The sequence below is a fragment of the Sorex araneus genome, chromosome 2, assembly GCF_027595985.1.
Source record: "Sorex araneus isolate mSorAra2 chromosome 2, mSorAra2.pri, whole genome shotgun sequence".
NCBI lineage: Eukaryota > Metazoa > Chordata > Mammalia > Eulipotyphla > Soricidae > Sorex > Sorex araneus.
Window position 1 is genome coordinate 92,885,748 of NC_073303.1, and position 16,743 is coordinate 92,902,490.

The 16,743-nt window shown below is 43.7% G+C and overlaps 1 protein-coding gene across 1 annotated transcript in view; it reads left to right on the forward strand.

Moving 5' to 3' along the window:
- Positions 1 to 16,743, forward strand: part of ZFAT (zinc finger and AT-hook domain containing) — a 198,191-nt gene that overhangs the window by 48,754 nt on the left and 132,694 nt on the right. Inside the window, exon 3 of the mRNA XM_055128605.1 lies at positions 15,691 to 15,939. Within this exon, the coding sequence (XP_054984580.1) occupies positions 15,691 to 15,939 (249 nt within the window). The remainder of the gene's footprint in view (positions 1 to 15,690; positions 15,940 to 16,743) is intronic.

Genomic DNA, 16,743 nt, shown 5'->3' on the forward strand with positions numbered 1-16,743 from the left:
GCCACTTCTAGACTTACCAACTTGCTGTGGGTGGGGTGGGGCTCACGGCATTGCCAGTGATTGAATTCAGAGCCTCACACATACGAGGCATGCGTTCTTCCACTAGCTCTACATTTCTGGTCCTTGTTTAATCACTGCCTTCGCCTCTCTGTCTAAGAGGCTGCATTGCTTCCCACCTGTCACCCTGTTCAGGACACTCCAGTGGCTCCTCCTTACCCAAACCAGAACTCCCCAAGCTGACCTGACTGGCCCAAGTACTGCCACTCTCTGCAGTGCCTTTGGTGCGTGAAGTCATGGTGGGACACGTTCTTCTTTCTGTGGTGTTCCAGGCACCCGTGACACCAGTCAGGCTCCTAGGCCCCAGGCCTTTTCCTCCTCGCTGTGACAGGTGAACTGGGACCTGCAAAGCTTTTCTTTACTACTCAGGTCACTGTGTCGTGCTTCAATGTGAGCAAGATATGCCTTGCTTCGCAATGTCGAGCACGGCATATCTTGCTCACATTGCTCCCAAGTTCCTAGAAATAACATTGTCAACAAGTGGGCAAGTGTGCTTCTAGCAGTTTCTTCATGCATCTATAAATGAGCGTAACCTTATGCTTTGTCATTCTGTGTTGTGGATAATTCGTATTTTTTGGCTGATGATATTTGTTTTCTTCCCAACTCTGTGCTTTTATGAACAAGGTTGCAATGAGCATCCTTAGAGATATTGTTATGAGTTCTGTATTTTGACAGTATACATAGAATTACTTTTGTCCGGGCACATTTATTTGAAAGGCTACTTGCTTCTAACTGAATGCCCAGAATGAAATGGTTTTACCTTTCCTAATCTCATCAGGATTGACTATCACTGTCACATACACATTGACTAGTAATTATTTACATGATCTCCTTTGAAGAGATTTTGCCGATCTTACAGATATGAATTGTTTCTGGTCAGTAGTGAGGCTGACCTGCTTAATGTTTATTGACATTTTACTCATCTTTGAATTGCCCTTATATCAGTTGTCTAATTTTCTGTTTGCTTTTTATTGATTTATGGACAAGTCTTTGTAAAGAGAATATTAACTTTTATCTTTAAAAATTATTATTAATTTTTTTCTTTTTGGGTCACACCCGGCATTGCACCAGAGTTACTCCTGGCTCTGCACTGAGGAATTACTCTGGTAGTGCTCGGGGGACCATATGGGATGCTGAGAATCGAACCCAGTTTGGCCTTGTGCAAGGCAAACGCCCTACCCACTGTGCTATTACTCCAGCCCCTATTATTAATTTTTATAAATTAATTAACATTTGTCTTTAAAAATGCACATATGTCACTGGTGAAGGGATGGGTGTTTGAGCATTGTATAACTGAGACTTTAACCTGAACGCTTTGTAACTTTCCACATGGTGAATTACTAAAAGAATTAAAAAAAATGCACATATGTATAGTTCTGTGTTATTTTGTGGGGGAATCACTTGTGTCAACTTTAAATGTAGCAGTGCTTTGTTATTTTACATAGTAATAGCTCAGGTTTATGTATATACTGAAAATATCCTCTTAGCTCTCTACTGCCATTTATCTAGGATGATTTTCCCTCTTCTATTGAATAGTTTTTGTTCTTTTAGTTGGGAGTTGTTAGTCATGAGCAATCCTGATTATTGGGTGACCCCACTTTTCCATTTTTTTTTCTGAAGTTATATTATTGCTGAGGATAGAATTCTAGGTTGGCCAGTCTGTTTTAGTTTAGTTTTACTGAAGTTTTACTGTGATTTGTATCATTAGGATTAAAAAAAAAATATTCTGCTTTATATTTGCTCACTAAAATTAAAAATAAATTTAGTTTTTGTCTTTGGGGCATGGAGATATTTTAAAGAGCTGGAGCACTTGCTTCATGTCTTCGAGGCTCTGAATTTGATTCCTGGCACTGCATGCCCCCTCTTTCACCAGCAGTACCCCTGAGTGTGGCCCTGATCTGTCCATCATTGCTGGATTCAAGCAGAAAATTGAAGGTTTTAAAGAAAACCTTTAGAATTAAGAGGTTTAGAAAGGCAGATGATAATTTGTTAACAGAGGAAGCTAGGAGACAGTGAAATAATATTTTCAATGGGCAGAAATGGAAAAAGCACCAACCTAGAATTCCATCTTCAACAACAGTGTCACTGTCCCTGTCACTGTCACTGTCATTCCGTTGCTCATCGATTTGCTCCAGCGGGCACCAGTCACGCCTCTATTGTGAGACTTGTTGTTACTGTTTTGGCATATCGAATATGCCACGGGGAGCTTGCCAGGCTCTGGCGTGCAGGTGGGATACTCTCAGTAGCTTGCCAGGCTCTCCAAGGGGGGCGGAGGAATCGAACCCGGGTCGGCTGTGTGCAAGGCAAATGCCCTACCCGCTGTGCTATCGCTCCAGCCCAATATAACTTCAAAATGTGGATCACCCAGCAATCAGGAGATGCAGAGATGAGCTGAGTAGCACTGGGAATGGCTCTGGGTCCCGCGTGCCCTACTTGGGAGGACCCCCCTGAAAGATTAGTAAATTGTGTCTTTGATAATTCTGAGACAGCCTAAGCTATTATCCCTTTGAATATGTATTATCTTCCTTCCATTTTTCTCATTCTTGGGTTGACATATTGACACCAGCACTGCAATTTGTGTTAAGTCACACACAAGTATGAGTCACTGGTAGTACACGTAGTATTACTGTGATAAATATGTGTTAGCTCTTGCCATTGTATCCTCTATGCCTTAATTTTAATTTATGTTCTGTCTATCCTTTATTCTCTTTGTGACACTTTTTTCTTTTTTCTTTTTTTTTTTTTTTTTTGCTTTTTGGGCCACACCAGGGGTTACTCCTGGCTTTGCACTCAGGAATTACTTCTGGCAGTGCTCAGGGGACCATATGGGATGCTGGGAATCTAACCCAGGTCGGCCACATGTAAGGCAAATGCCCTACCTGCTGTGCTCTTGCTCCAGCCCCTGTGATACATTTTTTTTAAAGTTTTTATTTTATTGAATCACCATGAAAAAAATACAAAGCTTTCAGGTGTAAGTCTTAGTCATACAATGATTGAACCCCCATCCCTTCACCAGTGCACATGTTCCACCACCAAGAACCCCAAAATACCCCCCTCCCACCCAGCCCCCACCTAAGTAGCTAATGATATTCACTTTATTCTCTCTATACTTTGAACACATTCAATATTTCAATAGAGAACTCACTATTATTGTTTGGAATTTTCCCCCAACAATCAGGCCTGCTGAAAAGGCATCATTTAATAATTTCTTTTCATTGCTGAGAATGAAGACTATGAGCTCTCGGCCGAGCGGTTTTGGATTTTTGATATTTTAGCTCAGTTCACAGTCTAGATGCATTTCTGTAAGAAGCCGCTCGGTGTGCCCAAATGGGTTAGAAGACCTCTGGGATCATAGTCTTTAGGAGCAGAGGGTCCGTTTCGCACTCAGCAGCTCTGGATCTTATCTGGGCCGAGGGCGTGCCGGTCCTGTGATACATTTTGAGTGTTTCTTCTCACCCATATTCTAGTTCACTAATTTTATTTTTACTTTTTTTTTGAAAAAGAAAAAGTTACATAGCATTAAAATTTTAAACCACTTTAAAGTCTAAAATCTAGTATTTTGTTGTGCTCTTCATTTGGCACAGTTCTCTTATTCCAGAACGTTCTCATACCCTCTTCTCCAAAATACCTGAACCCTTGAGGAAATCACTCCTAATTTCCCCTGCCCCTATAGAGTGGCGATTACTTTGTCTCTCTTGGCACACTATTCTTAAATTTCAGGTTAATGGAATCCTATGTAGTCTTTTGTGCCTGTCTTCTTTCATTTAGAATTACATTTTCAGGGACAGTACAGTGGAAGGACAATCCAGTGGCTAGGATGCCTTGCCTGCAGCCAACCAGGGTTTGATTCTGACACCCCCTGTGTTTCCCCCAAGCCCACCAGGACTGATCCCTGAGTAGAGCCGGGAGAAAACCCTGAGCACTGCTGGATGTGGCCCCCAAAATGAAACAAACAGAACAATTAGAATCATGTTTTCAAGGTTACGTCCGAATAGTGTTTTACCGTGTGTATTTGCCACATTTCGTCCATCCATTCATCTGTTCATGAGCATTTGGACTGCTCAGACTTTCTTGGTTATTATGAGAACACTGCTTAAAGTAGGAAAACAGAACAAAAAGAAAATACTGCCTCTGAATATTTTTGTACAGGTTCTGTGTAGGTATATAGAACCCTACCCCCACCCCCATCTGTAGTTTCTCTTTTCATGGTTTCAGTTACCCACAGTCAGTGTGGTCTGAAAATATTATGTAAAATAAGATGTTTTGAGTGAGAGAGAGGACATTATATATGTGTTACAGTGTACTATAACCATTCTATTTTAGCTGATTGTTAGTTTCTAAATGCACCTGCTGTCATAAGTCTGTGTGTACGGGGGGAAGCATAGCATGAATGGATTGGATACTGTGTGTGCTTTCATGCCTTTGGTGAGTTTTGAACTTACCTCTCCTGAACAAGGAGGCACTGCTATATTCTAGATAGAATCTCTTGTCAATATGATGTTTACTATTTGAGCACTTCTTGCTGTGTGTTATTTTACTTTTTTTTCTAGGGAGGCATTTGGTCCATACCCGGTGGTACCCAGAGGTCACTCTTTGTTCAGGGTCATTCTGGACTGTGCTCAAGGCACTACGTGTGCTGCTGGGGGTTTAACTGTGTTCAGCCACTTGCAGGTTACTTTTATTTTGTATTTTGTTAAGTTGGAAAGGAAAGACTTCTGATTTTTTTTTTAATTCAATGGAGTCATAACTGTAACTACTGGCAGCTGCAATTTGACATTAAGTATTGCTTTCATTGCATCCTATATGTTCTGTTCTTTGTACTTTTATTTTGTTCATCTTGATGTATTTTCTGATTTCCCTTTTAACATCTTTGATCCATTCATGAATTAGGAGTAACATTAATTTCCATAATGTCCATATTTTTAAATTTCAGAATTTCTGTTAATATTTCTAATGTTGCTATAGAAATTCCTCTACTTTTTATGACCTTAGTTCTTAATAAGTCTATTAATAATTGACTTGTGATCTAACATGACATCTCCTGGATGTGCATTTGAGAAGAACTTGTTGGGTGGAGTTTTCTACATAGGTGTGTGTTACTTCTTGTTGGCTGAAGTATTGTTCCAGGTTTCTGTTTCCTTGCTGGTGCCCAAATTTTCTAGTTGATGGATGTATCGTGACCAGAGAAGTTAAAACAATATATTTAGGTTTAGGGCTGGAGCGATAGCACAGCAGTTGGGCGTTCGCCTTTCACGCGGCCGACCCGAGTTCGATTCCTTCGCCCCTCTCGGAGAGCCCGGCAAGCTACTGAGAGTATCAAGCGCGCTCGGCAGAACCTGGCAAGCTACCCGTGCGTATTGGATATGCCAAAAACAATAACAATAAGTCTCTCAATGAGAGACGTTACTGGTGCCCCCTTGAACAAATCGATGAGCAACGGGATGACAGTGACAGGAATTATAGTTAGTCAGTACAGGAGTGGGCTGGAGCAATAGCACAGCAGGTAGGGCATTTGCCTTGCACGCTGGCCCACCCGGGTTCAATTCCTCCGCCCCTCTCAGAGAGCCTGGCAAGCTACCGAGAGTATCTCGCCCTCATGGCAGAGCCTGGCAAGCTACCCCTGGCATATTCAATATGCCAAAAATAGTAACAACAAATCTCACAATGGAGACATTGCTGATGCCCGGCTCGAGTAAATCGATGAGCAACGGGTTGACAGTGACAGTGACAGTACAGGAGCGGAATTTGTGCCCTACTGGCCTAGTGGCATTTGCAATATAGTTTTGTGGCACAGTTATTACTATGCCTTTGTGATTATAATCAAATTCTTTCCATTATGCTACCTTTATAATTTATTAGTTGCTTTACCTTTGTCTTAAAATTTCCTTGGTATATTCTGTCTCTCACGCATACAAGAAGTTTAATTTTTAAAATTAAGACTTTAATTAAACTCAGACGCTTAATATTAGAAAATGTCTATAAAAAATGAAAATGTCTTCAAAAGTCATCAAAGAATTCCAAATCCTTCTTTTGCTCATTGTTCAAGCCCATCAAAGTTGAGACTTGTCGGGGCTTAGTTTCTCTCTAATGATTTCCATTCAGGTTTAACCTTCACAATTCATTTTAAGTTGAGAGACACTTGGAATGGTTTAATTAAATCTTTAACTGAGTGGTAATTGATTTATTATTTTGGTTCCCCCTTTGTAACGTGAAGGTTCCTAAATGCTCTGGCTTATTTTATAGCCCTTAAATCATTTTGCTCATGTAGGAAGTAGTCTGCAGAAGATTACCTTTCATTTTTCTTTCTCTGCCTACAAATCTTTGGCTGTGGTCCAAGAAAAAAAAATTGCTTAATGAACCCAGCCCGTCCTTCCTCTTGTGTGCATGCACGTGTATATGAGTATGTGTTTGAGTGTGTGATTGTACTTGTCCTGCACATGGTGCGTTTGTGCATGTTTGTGCCCATGCCCTTATGTGTGCCTTGGAGGGATTGTTCCTCCTCATGGAAGTTGCTGAGGATGGATGATCACTGGTTTCTTGAAAGCCTTGTTTGGCATTTCCTTTATCTTCCCTGACTTAGACCTTCAATAGGAACTCCATTTCTTTTTAATTTTCCCTTCTCTTCCCTCCCATTTCTTTATTCAGTGGCTCTTCGTCATGTGCCTGTTGCAGGTCTGAATTCTGTGGTGGGCGCTGAGACACAGGTGGGTCTAGACTCTCTTCCTGTTGGCTCTGCCTCTCGGCTGCCTCATTGCCTGTTGGCACGTAAGCCAAGGGTCAGCTATAAGGCAGCAGAGAGGTATTTGCTGCTAAAGAGGCCACCTTGTCAGGTCTGAGGGCAAAAGGAAGCTTCCTAGGAAAGGCTGATATCTAAATTTAAATTGTGATTTTTTTTCTCTTCTGAGCGTTTTCCGCAAATCAAGATAATTCTGAGCATATGTAGAAAAGATGTCCTCCCTGTTCCAGTGACCGCTGACGCCAGCATCTTCTAATGTACTCTGGGAGGCAGCACGGGGAGAGAGTGAGAGAGTACCCATCTGCATTCACATGGACGGAGGGTTTTGTGATTACCGCCCCTTTGGTCGCACAATCATGACCCATATAGGGTGTTTGTGTGGGGGCACAAAGAGAGACATCCTTGTCCTGAGTAGCAGCAGCATTCTCACTGATGAGCATGCATGCCGTGTGCTTGGTGTTGCTGCAGCCAGCGCCCGAGGCCTCAGTTTGAGCTCTTGAGTGTGGCCTGGTGTCAGGCCCCGTTCCTCTCTCTGGTACCTTTACACAGGGCTTGGCCTGCTTCCAGCTGTGGAGACCCTGCTGGTGACTTAGACCATAGTATTTGCTATCTGTTAATGGGAGCCAAGACTAAAATAGGTTCAAGACAAGTACCATATTAGCATATAATGATTAGTACTCAGTATATGCATGTCTTGCTTCAAGGCCTCCGTTTCCCTTTCTATCCATTTGTTATTCAGCTCAGGAGCGAGGTCATAGATCTTAGCGAGTACTCAGAGCCAGGTGATACTCTTGTCATCCTCCTGTAGCTCTCAGAAGAGAGGAAAAAAATGTTATATCTGGTCTCTGATATTAAACCAACGTAGGTGTGATAGCCACACTCTGGCAAACAGGTCTGGCCTCAAATGTTAGTTCTGTACCTGAGAACAAATGGACACATCTTTAGCTTCTGTCTCTTTCTGTAGAATGGCAGTGATAGTAGCAATGCCTCCATCAGGGAGTAGATGAGGACATACACATGAAGTTTTTAGCATAGGTCTGAAATCTACTTCTTAATAACTGTTTTTGCTGTTGTTTGCATTGCGTATCTATATTATTGCTGACAAGGCCATAGGTTTTGTTTTTTTTTTTAATCATAGGCTTGTGGCATCTTTCCCTTCCATGGGTACCTCATAATCCCAGGACAAGTGCAATCAGTAGATGAGCTATTCCCTGCATAAACTTAGAAGGCTTGTGATCTGTTATTTTAAGTAAGTAATTCACTGTTTTCTGTTACTTCCTAGCCCCCCTGAAAATAAATTTCAGAAGGATTGACTGTTATGGCCTGATACTGTTAGTTTTTAAGGATTAGCTAAACTCTCCACTTGGTGTGACTGAAGATTGAACTGCAGAAAGAAAGAATGCTAGAATTTGACATAAACTGTGGTTTCAGGCATAATGACATTTGTATGCACCTATTTCTGTCTTGGATTTCTTATGTGAGAGCTTCCAAAACAAAGAAGTTAAAGAGAGGTGGGGAATGACACAAACAACAATACACACACACACACACACACACACACACACATCATGGAATCAGAAACTCTAATGAACTGGCTGTAAGAAAATAGTTTCCCCAGAGTCTAGAATCAGACTGTCAGAGAGAGTTACTGTAACAAGAAGCAGTTGCCACTTGTGGATCACCTCCGGAGTCTTGTGGATCACTGTTAGCAGATCACTTTTACTAGGCGTGACTCTATAAAATAGAGGCTGTATTTACTTTTCATAGTAGAAACTGTGTCTGAGGGGATTTGAACCCCATTGGGCACAATTCCCAGCTAGTGATCTCTACACCATACATGTTGCCCCCTTAATCAGGCATGTTGCCAGCCTGGACTGCAGGGGTCTGGAGTGAGAGGGCCGGGCCGGGCTGGTGATAAGGACACACGGATTCTAGCTGCAGGCTCAGCAGCTGATTCTGGAAAATGTGCCAAGTCACTCGAACCTTTTCATCCCTTGTTTCTTATTAAGGAAATTATGTTTGCTACATCCTTCTCTTAAGATTTTTATGAGGACGAAATAAGATAATTGCTGGGAAAGTGCCTCACAAACTTGAATAATGTACAAATAAAGAGCTGATGTTATTAAATCTCTGATAATGTTTGGCTGTTTTTTTTTTCCTCCCATAATGCTCAAGTTGTCTTTTGATTGAATTGAAAAATAAAACCTCTGTCTGGTTCTTTCTGTCCCGTGTTAGTTTTTGTCCCGGGTCTGTCTGCATGAATGATTCCCAACACCATGGTTTAGCCCTCTTCTTTCTGTTGGAAACTTGGGATACAGGAAATGAGTTACTCTTTGCCATTAAACAACTGATCAATGTATATTTTTTTATTGAGTGCCCAGTATATGTATCCAGCTGTGATCCTAAGTCTGTGGAACCTCAGAATTTATAATCTGAAGTTGGGGAAGAGAAAAATCCAGTGCCAGGACATAGTGTGCAGGGCTTGCACGCCACACGAAGTATGAGAACTGGCACCTTTCCTTTCATGGCTGGCCAGGGAGGAGGAGGAACTAACTGAGGTTTGAAATTGTTAGGGTTTAAAATAGGGTCTGGATTCTGAGTGGGACTGTCGATGAACTCAAGGCTGGGGGAATTCCAGTAGTTCTAGTAGGCAAGTGAAAAAGAGAGACTGTGTGTATGTAGGGAAGTCAAGAATGTCCCAGTGAGCAGAAGAAAAGGTGCTCTCTGTGTGTGTATTTGTGTGTGTGTGTGTCTGAGCTCATGCATTCATACACACACATACACTATACTACACACACACACACACACACACACACACACACACACACACAACACAGAGCACCTTTTCTCTGCTCACTGGGACGTTGTTGGATTGAAACCGTGATGGAAGCCTTGAGCCAGTCCCGAGACTCTGAGAAGGCAGTCACTAAGAACGATGGAAAGTATTCCAGCACCCAGCACCAGTGTCCCCAGGTTGCCTCCTATCACCCCTCACCCCCTGCCTGCCTCTATGGCTGGCACTTCTCTCTCTCTCTCTCTCTCTCTCTCTCTTCCTTTTGGGTATTGTGGTTTGTAGTAGTGATACTGAAAGTTTATCAAGAATCTCTTACCTACTTTTAACCCTCAGATCTTGTCCAGTGTGATCATTCAATTATCGTCATACTGGTCTCTTCTTTATCCTACCTATCCTCAGCTCCATGTACACTTGTGGTTAGTCCAACCATTGACCAGTTCTCCCAACCCCTGTTTGCACTGGCCATGGATATTATTCTTCTACTACATATATGTATATACAACAAAGGAATGCAGTCATTCTATATCTGTCCCTCTCCTGACTCATTTCATTCAGTATGATACTCTCCTTGTCTACCCATTTATAGGCAAATTTCATTAATTCATTTTTCCCAACAGCTGCATAGTATTCCATTGTTTAGATGTGCCATAGTTTCTTTATCCATTCATCTGTTCTTGGGCACTCAGGTTGTTTCCAGATTCTGACTATGGTGAATAGTGCTACAATGAACATACAGAGTGCAGATGGTGTTTCTGCTGTGTATTTTTTAGACCACCAGGGTATATTCCCAGAAGTGGTATTTCTGGGTCAAATGGGAACTCAATTTTTAGTTTTCTGAGAAACGTACATATTGTTTTCCAAACAGGCTAGACTAGTCGGCATTCCCACCCTCAGTGAAGTAGAGTCCCTTTCTCCCCACATCCACACCAAAACTGGGTGCTTTGATTCTTTTGGATGTGTGCCAGTCTCTGTGGTATGAGATGATATCTCATTGTTGTTTTGATCTGCATCTCCCTGGTGATTATTAGTGGGTTGGAATACTGCAGGACTGAAATCCAAGCATGAACAGCTTTGTAATAGTCTAGCTCACAGTGATTCAACATGAAAGTTGTTTTTTTTTTTTTTAAAGGAAAGTTTTAAAGCAAGAAGTGGCCATGAGGTCAAGGAAGGAGGTAGAGGAAGATGAGAATCTGGAATCTGGAGACACGGGCTGGGACCTAGGCAGCAGGAGTAACATGAAAACGGAAAAGAACTCACTGGGCAGATATTTCCCAGGGGGCACATCCGTAGAGTTCAGTGCAGTGAATAAAGGAATTCAGAGAGAAGGAAGAAAGATTGTGGGTTACTCTGTTAAAATGTTTTGATTTAAGAGATTACATGATTTTCTTGCCTTGGTTCCAAGATTCACAGCTCCTCTAGAAAATGTGGATAGTTGACAGCAGCAACTCGTTTTCAGTGCTTAAATTATTCCAAGTTCATTTATGAATATTTCATTTTTAGCTAACTAATTGATCCTGAGGCTCTGAATTATGGATGGAGCAAGATGTTAGACTGGTTTTGTCACCATCGTGTTAGAAGCTTTTGTAAGTTTTCAGGGCCGGTTGTCTATTTCTTCCCCGACAGCCAGATTGCACATACTCATTGGTTTAACTCACCAGAATTTATAGGTACCAGGTTAAGTACCAGTGGGGGGATTAAAAATAAAAATCAGGACAAGCCACCTGCCTTCAGGGAGGCCCGAATTTGTGGGAAGAGAGATGTGTAGTCAGTCTTGTGCCTTGCAGATGGTGCTGTAGTTTTGCAGTGTGGCAAGCCTGGTGTGCACAGACGTCTCCTGTGTGAGAAGACGCTGGATCCCTTGGTGCAGTGCTGGCCAGACCAGAGATGAAGTGCAGTTCCCTCCTTGTCTGTCCAAGACTCCTGACACCAGCTACAGACACCGGGGTCCCTAGTTTCACCCTCTCTTCTACACTGCTGACTATAATTAAGGGGTTTCCCACAGACTGTCATGTCTGATAATTTGCTGGAATGATTCACAAAACTCAAAAAAAGTGCTCTGCTGATTTCCCTGGGAGAAATTGGAGGTTCGGTTCACAACCATCACAGTAAATCTCCTAGTGCAGTAAAGAAAGCTATAGTTTTTTTTTTCCTCTCCCCAGTGCATAGAAAAGTTATGTTTATATCGTGGTCTGTTAGGTGCACAACAGCATTATATCTGAAATAATACCATGCACACCCTCATTAAATGCGACAGAGAACCCGTGAATCAGCACTGTTGGTAGAGAGGCTGGTAAACTTCCTCGGTTGCTGCAAACCTTCATCGTGTGACAAAAGGGGACAGCATCCACCAAGCACAGTAAAGCAAAGCACAACAAAACAGCGTGTGCCTGTGCTCTGGGTTATGGCTTTATGGTACCAAAGGGACAGGCCAGGGCCAGCCAAGGGACAGAGGTGTGAGTTAAGTCAAGGGGTGGGCCTCGGACTTTTGGCCACACCCTTCCCAAACTCCTGGGGAGTCTCTGAAGGCTACTGTCTCCTTTCAGTCCTTTTGAGGACAGAACTCAAGCACCCAGCCAGGGAAGCTCACTTGAGCCTTGGGTGTCAGGGTTTTTACTGGGGCTTGATGATGGCCTGCCCAGGTGATGGGTTTTCAGCCCCAGCCCTCCTGGGAATCTGACTACCTTTAGTCTCCAGATAGTGGAACTGATGTGCCATCCTCCAGAGCCGCTTCCTAGATGCCTGGGGGTGGCAGCTCCCTAGCAAATAGACTCTCCCCTCGGGCAGGTCATTCCAGGACATGCCCCGTAGCCGAGGGCAGAGTTCCAACCTGTGTTGAGGTTCACTACCCCGCTGCATCCTCACGAGCCCTTCAGAGGGGTAGCGAGACTCACTTGAGATGTCACTGGGTGAGGCCTGGGCCACCCGACTTACAAAAACTCGTGCTTCAGCTTAGCTGACATGACACGAGGGGAGTGTTCTAGAGCCTCCGCTAATTCTGCCTCTCCGACGGTTAATTGCTGCTTTAGTGGGTTGCTCAAGTGCATGGTGTTATAAAGAACAGCACAAGTTTTCATGATTTTGAAGTGAATAGTTTGTCCTTTTTGTGCCTTTTCTTCCTTTCTCCCCTCTCCAGCCATCTTTCCATACATAGCAGCTGGGCCTCACTTCCTTGCAACATTGCTTCTTCCAGTAGGATGCAGGGCCTGGATGTTTAGGAGGGTTTTGTGTTCCAGGTTTGTTATCTGGTTTTCTTACCTGTTAGTACTTTTTCTTTCCTGTTCTCAGCCACCCTCCCCACTTCTTTGCACTCTCCCCAGCACACCCTGTGAGGTGGAGGGAAGGCAGCCACGGCTTTTGCTGGTTGCCCTGGCTGAGGAGGGCTCTAGTATGGATCTTTCCATCAAGGATGATGAACCTTGATAGTGCAGTTCAGCCAAAGCTCTGCTCCCAAAGCCCCCCCACCCCTACCCCTACAGCTACTCTTCATTCTGTTTCCCAGTCTTCTTCAGTCCTTGGGGACCCTTGTCCATAGCACACATTGCCACGCTGCTCTTCCCTTCAGTATTGCTCCAGAATGGCCCTGCTCTTGGCACCTCTGGCTTCCGTGTTGGGCTGAGAGCACAGGCCCGTCACCTTAGGGAATCCTTCCTGGGCTGCTGAGGGCAGTGTGGCTGTGTCTTAGTGAGCCGTGGCCGTAGAGGGTGCAGGGAGAAACCTAGATGTCATCACCTATGTTTTTTTTCTTTTCTTCTTCCTTTTTAGAACCTAAGCACCATGATTTACAAAGCTGTCAACCAAAAAAATTCAGGCATGCAGTGTTCCAACTCCAATCTAACCACCTGTGTCAGCATCCCTCCCGCATTGTCCTCAGCTACACTTCCTCCCCAGCCCCCCTCTCCTTGATTACCCAAGATGGGTGGATCCTTCGGGCACCTTCCTTAGTTGTGAAATGCAGATTTAAACAGGACTGCTGAGGTGCCAGAGAGTAGAGTAGGTAGGGTGCTTGCCTGGCTGCAAATCTAACCCACATTTGATCCCTGGCACCCTATACCTTAAGCCCTTGGTTCCTGGCACCCTGTACCTTTAGTGATCCCTGAGCACAGAGCCAGGATAAGCTCTGAGACCTTTCAGAATATGGAAATAGAATATTCATATGTCTATATACTACATCTACATATCTATCTGCTGAAATGCCATGCCTGTGTCAGAGAGAGGACTCTTAAGAGTGAGGTGTAAGTGCTGTGTGAGCTCTCTGTGTGGCCTCTTGGGGATATACCTCAGTCAAACCGTGGAGATCACAGCATTCGACCATCACACAATGATATGATGCCCTCTGACCCTGCTCACTCCTCATAGAGGCTCCCCTTCATTCTAGAGATGAAGACCTTAAGGATGAAGGCTAGATAAGAGGAAAGACAAGTTGTAAAATGATTAGAAACCATAGTAGGTCTCATCATGACATTTAAAATCAGTAGGTTGTGAAGGAACTTGAAAAAATATTGTTAGTGTCTTTAGTTCTATAATTTGTGGCTTTACAACCGCTGTTGGAGAGGATGTGGGGAGAAAGGGACCCTTCTTCACTGCTGGTGGGAATGCCGACTGGTTCAGCCCTTCTGGAAAACAATTTGGACGACTCTTAAAAAATTAGATATTGAATTCCCATTTGACCCAGCAATACCACTGCTGGGAATATATCCCAGAGAGGCAAAAAAGTACAATCGAAACAACATCTGCACATGTATGTTCATCGCAGCACTGTTTACAATAGCCAGAATCTGGAAAAAACCCGAATGCCCCAGAACGGATGACTGGTTGAGGAAACTTTGGTACATCTATACAATGGAATACTATGCAGCTGTTAGAAAAAAGGAGGTCAAGAATTTTGTAGTTAAGTGGATGGGCATGAAAAGTTTCATGCTGAGTGAAATGAGTCAGAAAGAGAGAGACAGACATAGAAAGATTGCACTCATCTATGGTATATAGAATATCAGAGTGGGAGACTAATACCCAAGAACTGTAGAAATAAGTACCAGGAGGTTGACTCCATGGCTTCGAGGCTGGCCTCACGTTCCGGGGAAAGGTCAACTCAGAGAAGCGATCACCAACTACATTGTAGTCGAAGGCCATGTGGGGGAAGGGAGTTGCGGGCTGAATGAGGGCTAGAGACTGAGCACAGCGGCCACTCAACACCTTTATTGCAAACCACAGCAGCTAATTAGAGAGAGAGAACAGAAGGGAATGCCTTGCCACAGTGGCAGGGTGGGGTGGGGGGGAGATGGGATTGGGGAGGGTGGGAGGGACACTGGGTTTACGGGTGGTGGAGAATGGGCACTGGTGAAGGGATGGGTCCCCGAACTTTGTATGAGGGAAGTATAAGCACAAAAGTGTATAAATCTGTAACTGTACCCTCACGGTGACTCTCTAATTAAAAATAAATAAATTTAAAAATTAAAAAAAAAAGATGTATGAAGAAAAGGACAAGTAGACATACATAGTAAGAAGGAAATTACTATCAGGTCTGGAGAAAAAGATATTAAAATCAGGAAAACTAAAGAAGGTGGAGACAAATTGTAACTAGGCAGATTATTCTCACTATAATTTGTGGCTTTAGTTTATAATTATTTTTTCTCTATTTTACCAGAGCAGTTTGGTGCTAATAATTAGGATACCTTGACATGATCTGAATAGTTGAGTAACTTGTTAAGAGCACGAAGAGCTAAGCGACCTCTGAGAATTCTTACCAAAGAAATCCTTAACCCTTCTTTGGGATCTTGGCTTAAGTGGAGTTGGTAGTTAACTGGGAGCATGATTTTTCATCTGGGGGCTGAGGGTCAAACTCAGATCTTCCCTTCTCGACTAGGTATACCTGTTCCAAGTTTTACCCAAGATAGCATGTTACATTCAGAATGTTAGAAAATTGTGTCTAGATACAAAAATTACAACACCGAAGATAATGCTTTGCGGCTGTTCATTTGGGTGTGGCTCCAAACTGTTGGATTCCAACAGAACCTGAAACAGATGTGTTTCCCCCTTAGAGGTAGAGGACAGGGCATGGGATGCCCCCCTCATGTGACTCACTGGCGTCTTCTTGTTTCCTTGAAAGAGCACTCAGTCACGAAGAGGAAGAGAGGCCGGCCCAAGGGCTCTACCAAGAAGCCCAGCAGTGAAGAGGAGCCAGCAGTGAGCGTGGGGGGTCCCAGCAATGCCAGCCCCGCGGTCCCCTCAGAGAGCAGCCTGGCTCTGAGCAGCTTGGAGTGCAGCAAGTGCTGTCGGAAGTTCTCCAACTCTCGCCAGCTGAGGAAGCACATCTGCATCATCGTGCTGAACTTGGGTGAAGAGGAAGGAGACGCAGGTAAACGCTGCCTCAGGCCTGACAGGGCCGATTTTCCCTACAGAGATGTGACTCCTAGAAGCGCTTTTTCTCCCTGGCGCAGTTGTTACTTGGAAATAGAACATATTTATCCAAATCTCACCTGTCTGGAAAAGTGCTTATTTGTTGCGAGCACTGTCAGTGTCTGCAGGTGCTCTTTGACCTTTATGTGTCTTTTGGTACTTGATGTCGAAGTTCAGAGTTCAAGCCATAGGGACGCTCCAGTTTGGTATTTCTCACCTCTCCCTACTGGAGCCTCCACTGACCTCGCTTCTTTCCCTCTTACCACTTGACCCCCTAGTCTCATGCCATGTCATCCTCCCACCCCCAGTGACATGATTTTTTACCCATGGCTTATTGGTCTCTTCTTACATACTGTGTGCTGTTAGGGGACCATATGGCAACCCTCTGAGAAATACTGTTCTAGTAGATGCTTTGGGGATTGCAGAGGGTAGAACAATCAGCCTCTGGTATGCTTGCACCTAGGTAAGAGGAAAGAGTTTAAATGGAAAACAGTGATGGATCTAGAAGAAAATATAGTGGGGATGGGGTGAGGAGTCAGGGAAAAAAACAGGTTTGGGTGGCATTTGAAGCAAAGGAGGAAAGGGTGTCTTAGTGAATGGATTTTACCATATGAGCAAAAGTATGGACAAGATGTTCAGGTCCCTTGTGAGGGGACCTGGACGGGCCACCAGCGGCTGCAAATGACACTGTCATAGGTATTCTTGAAGGAAGTGGAAACCGTGAGGTACATCTGCAGATTGTTGGCTGAAGCTTCAGAGCTGG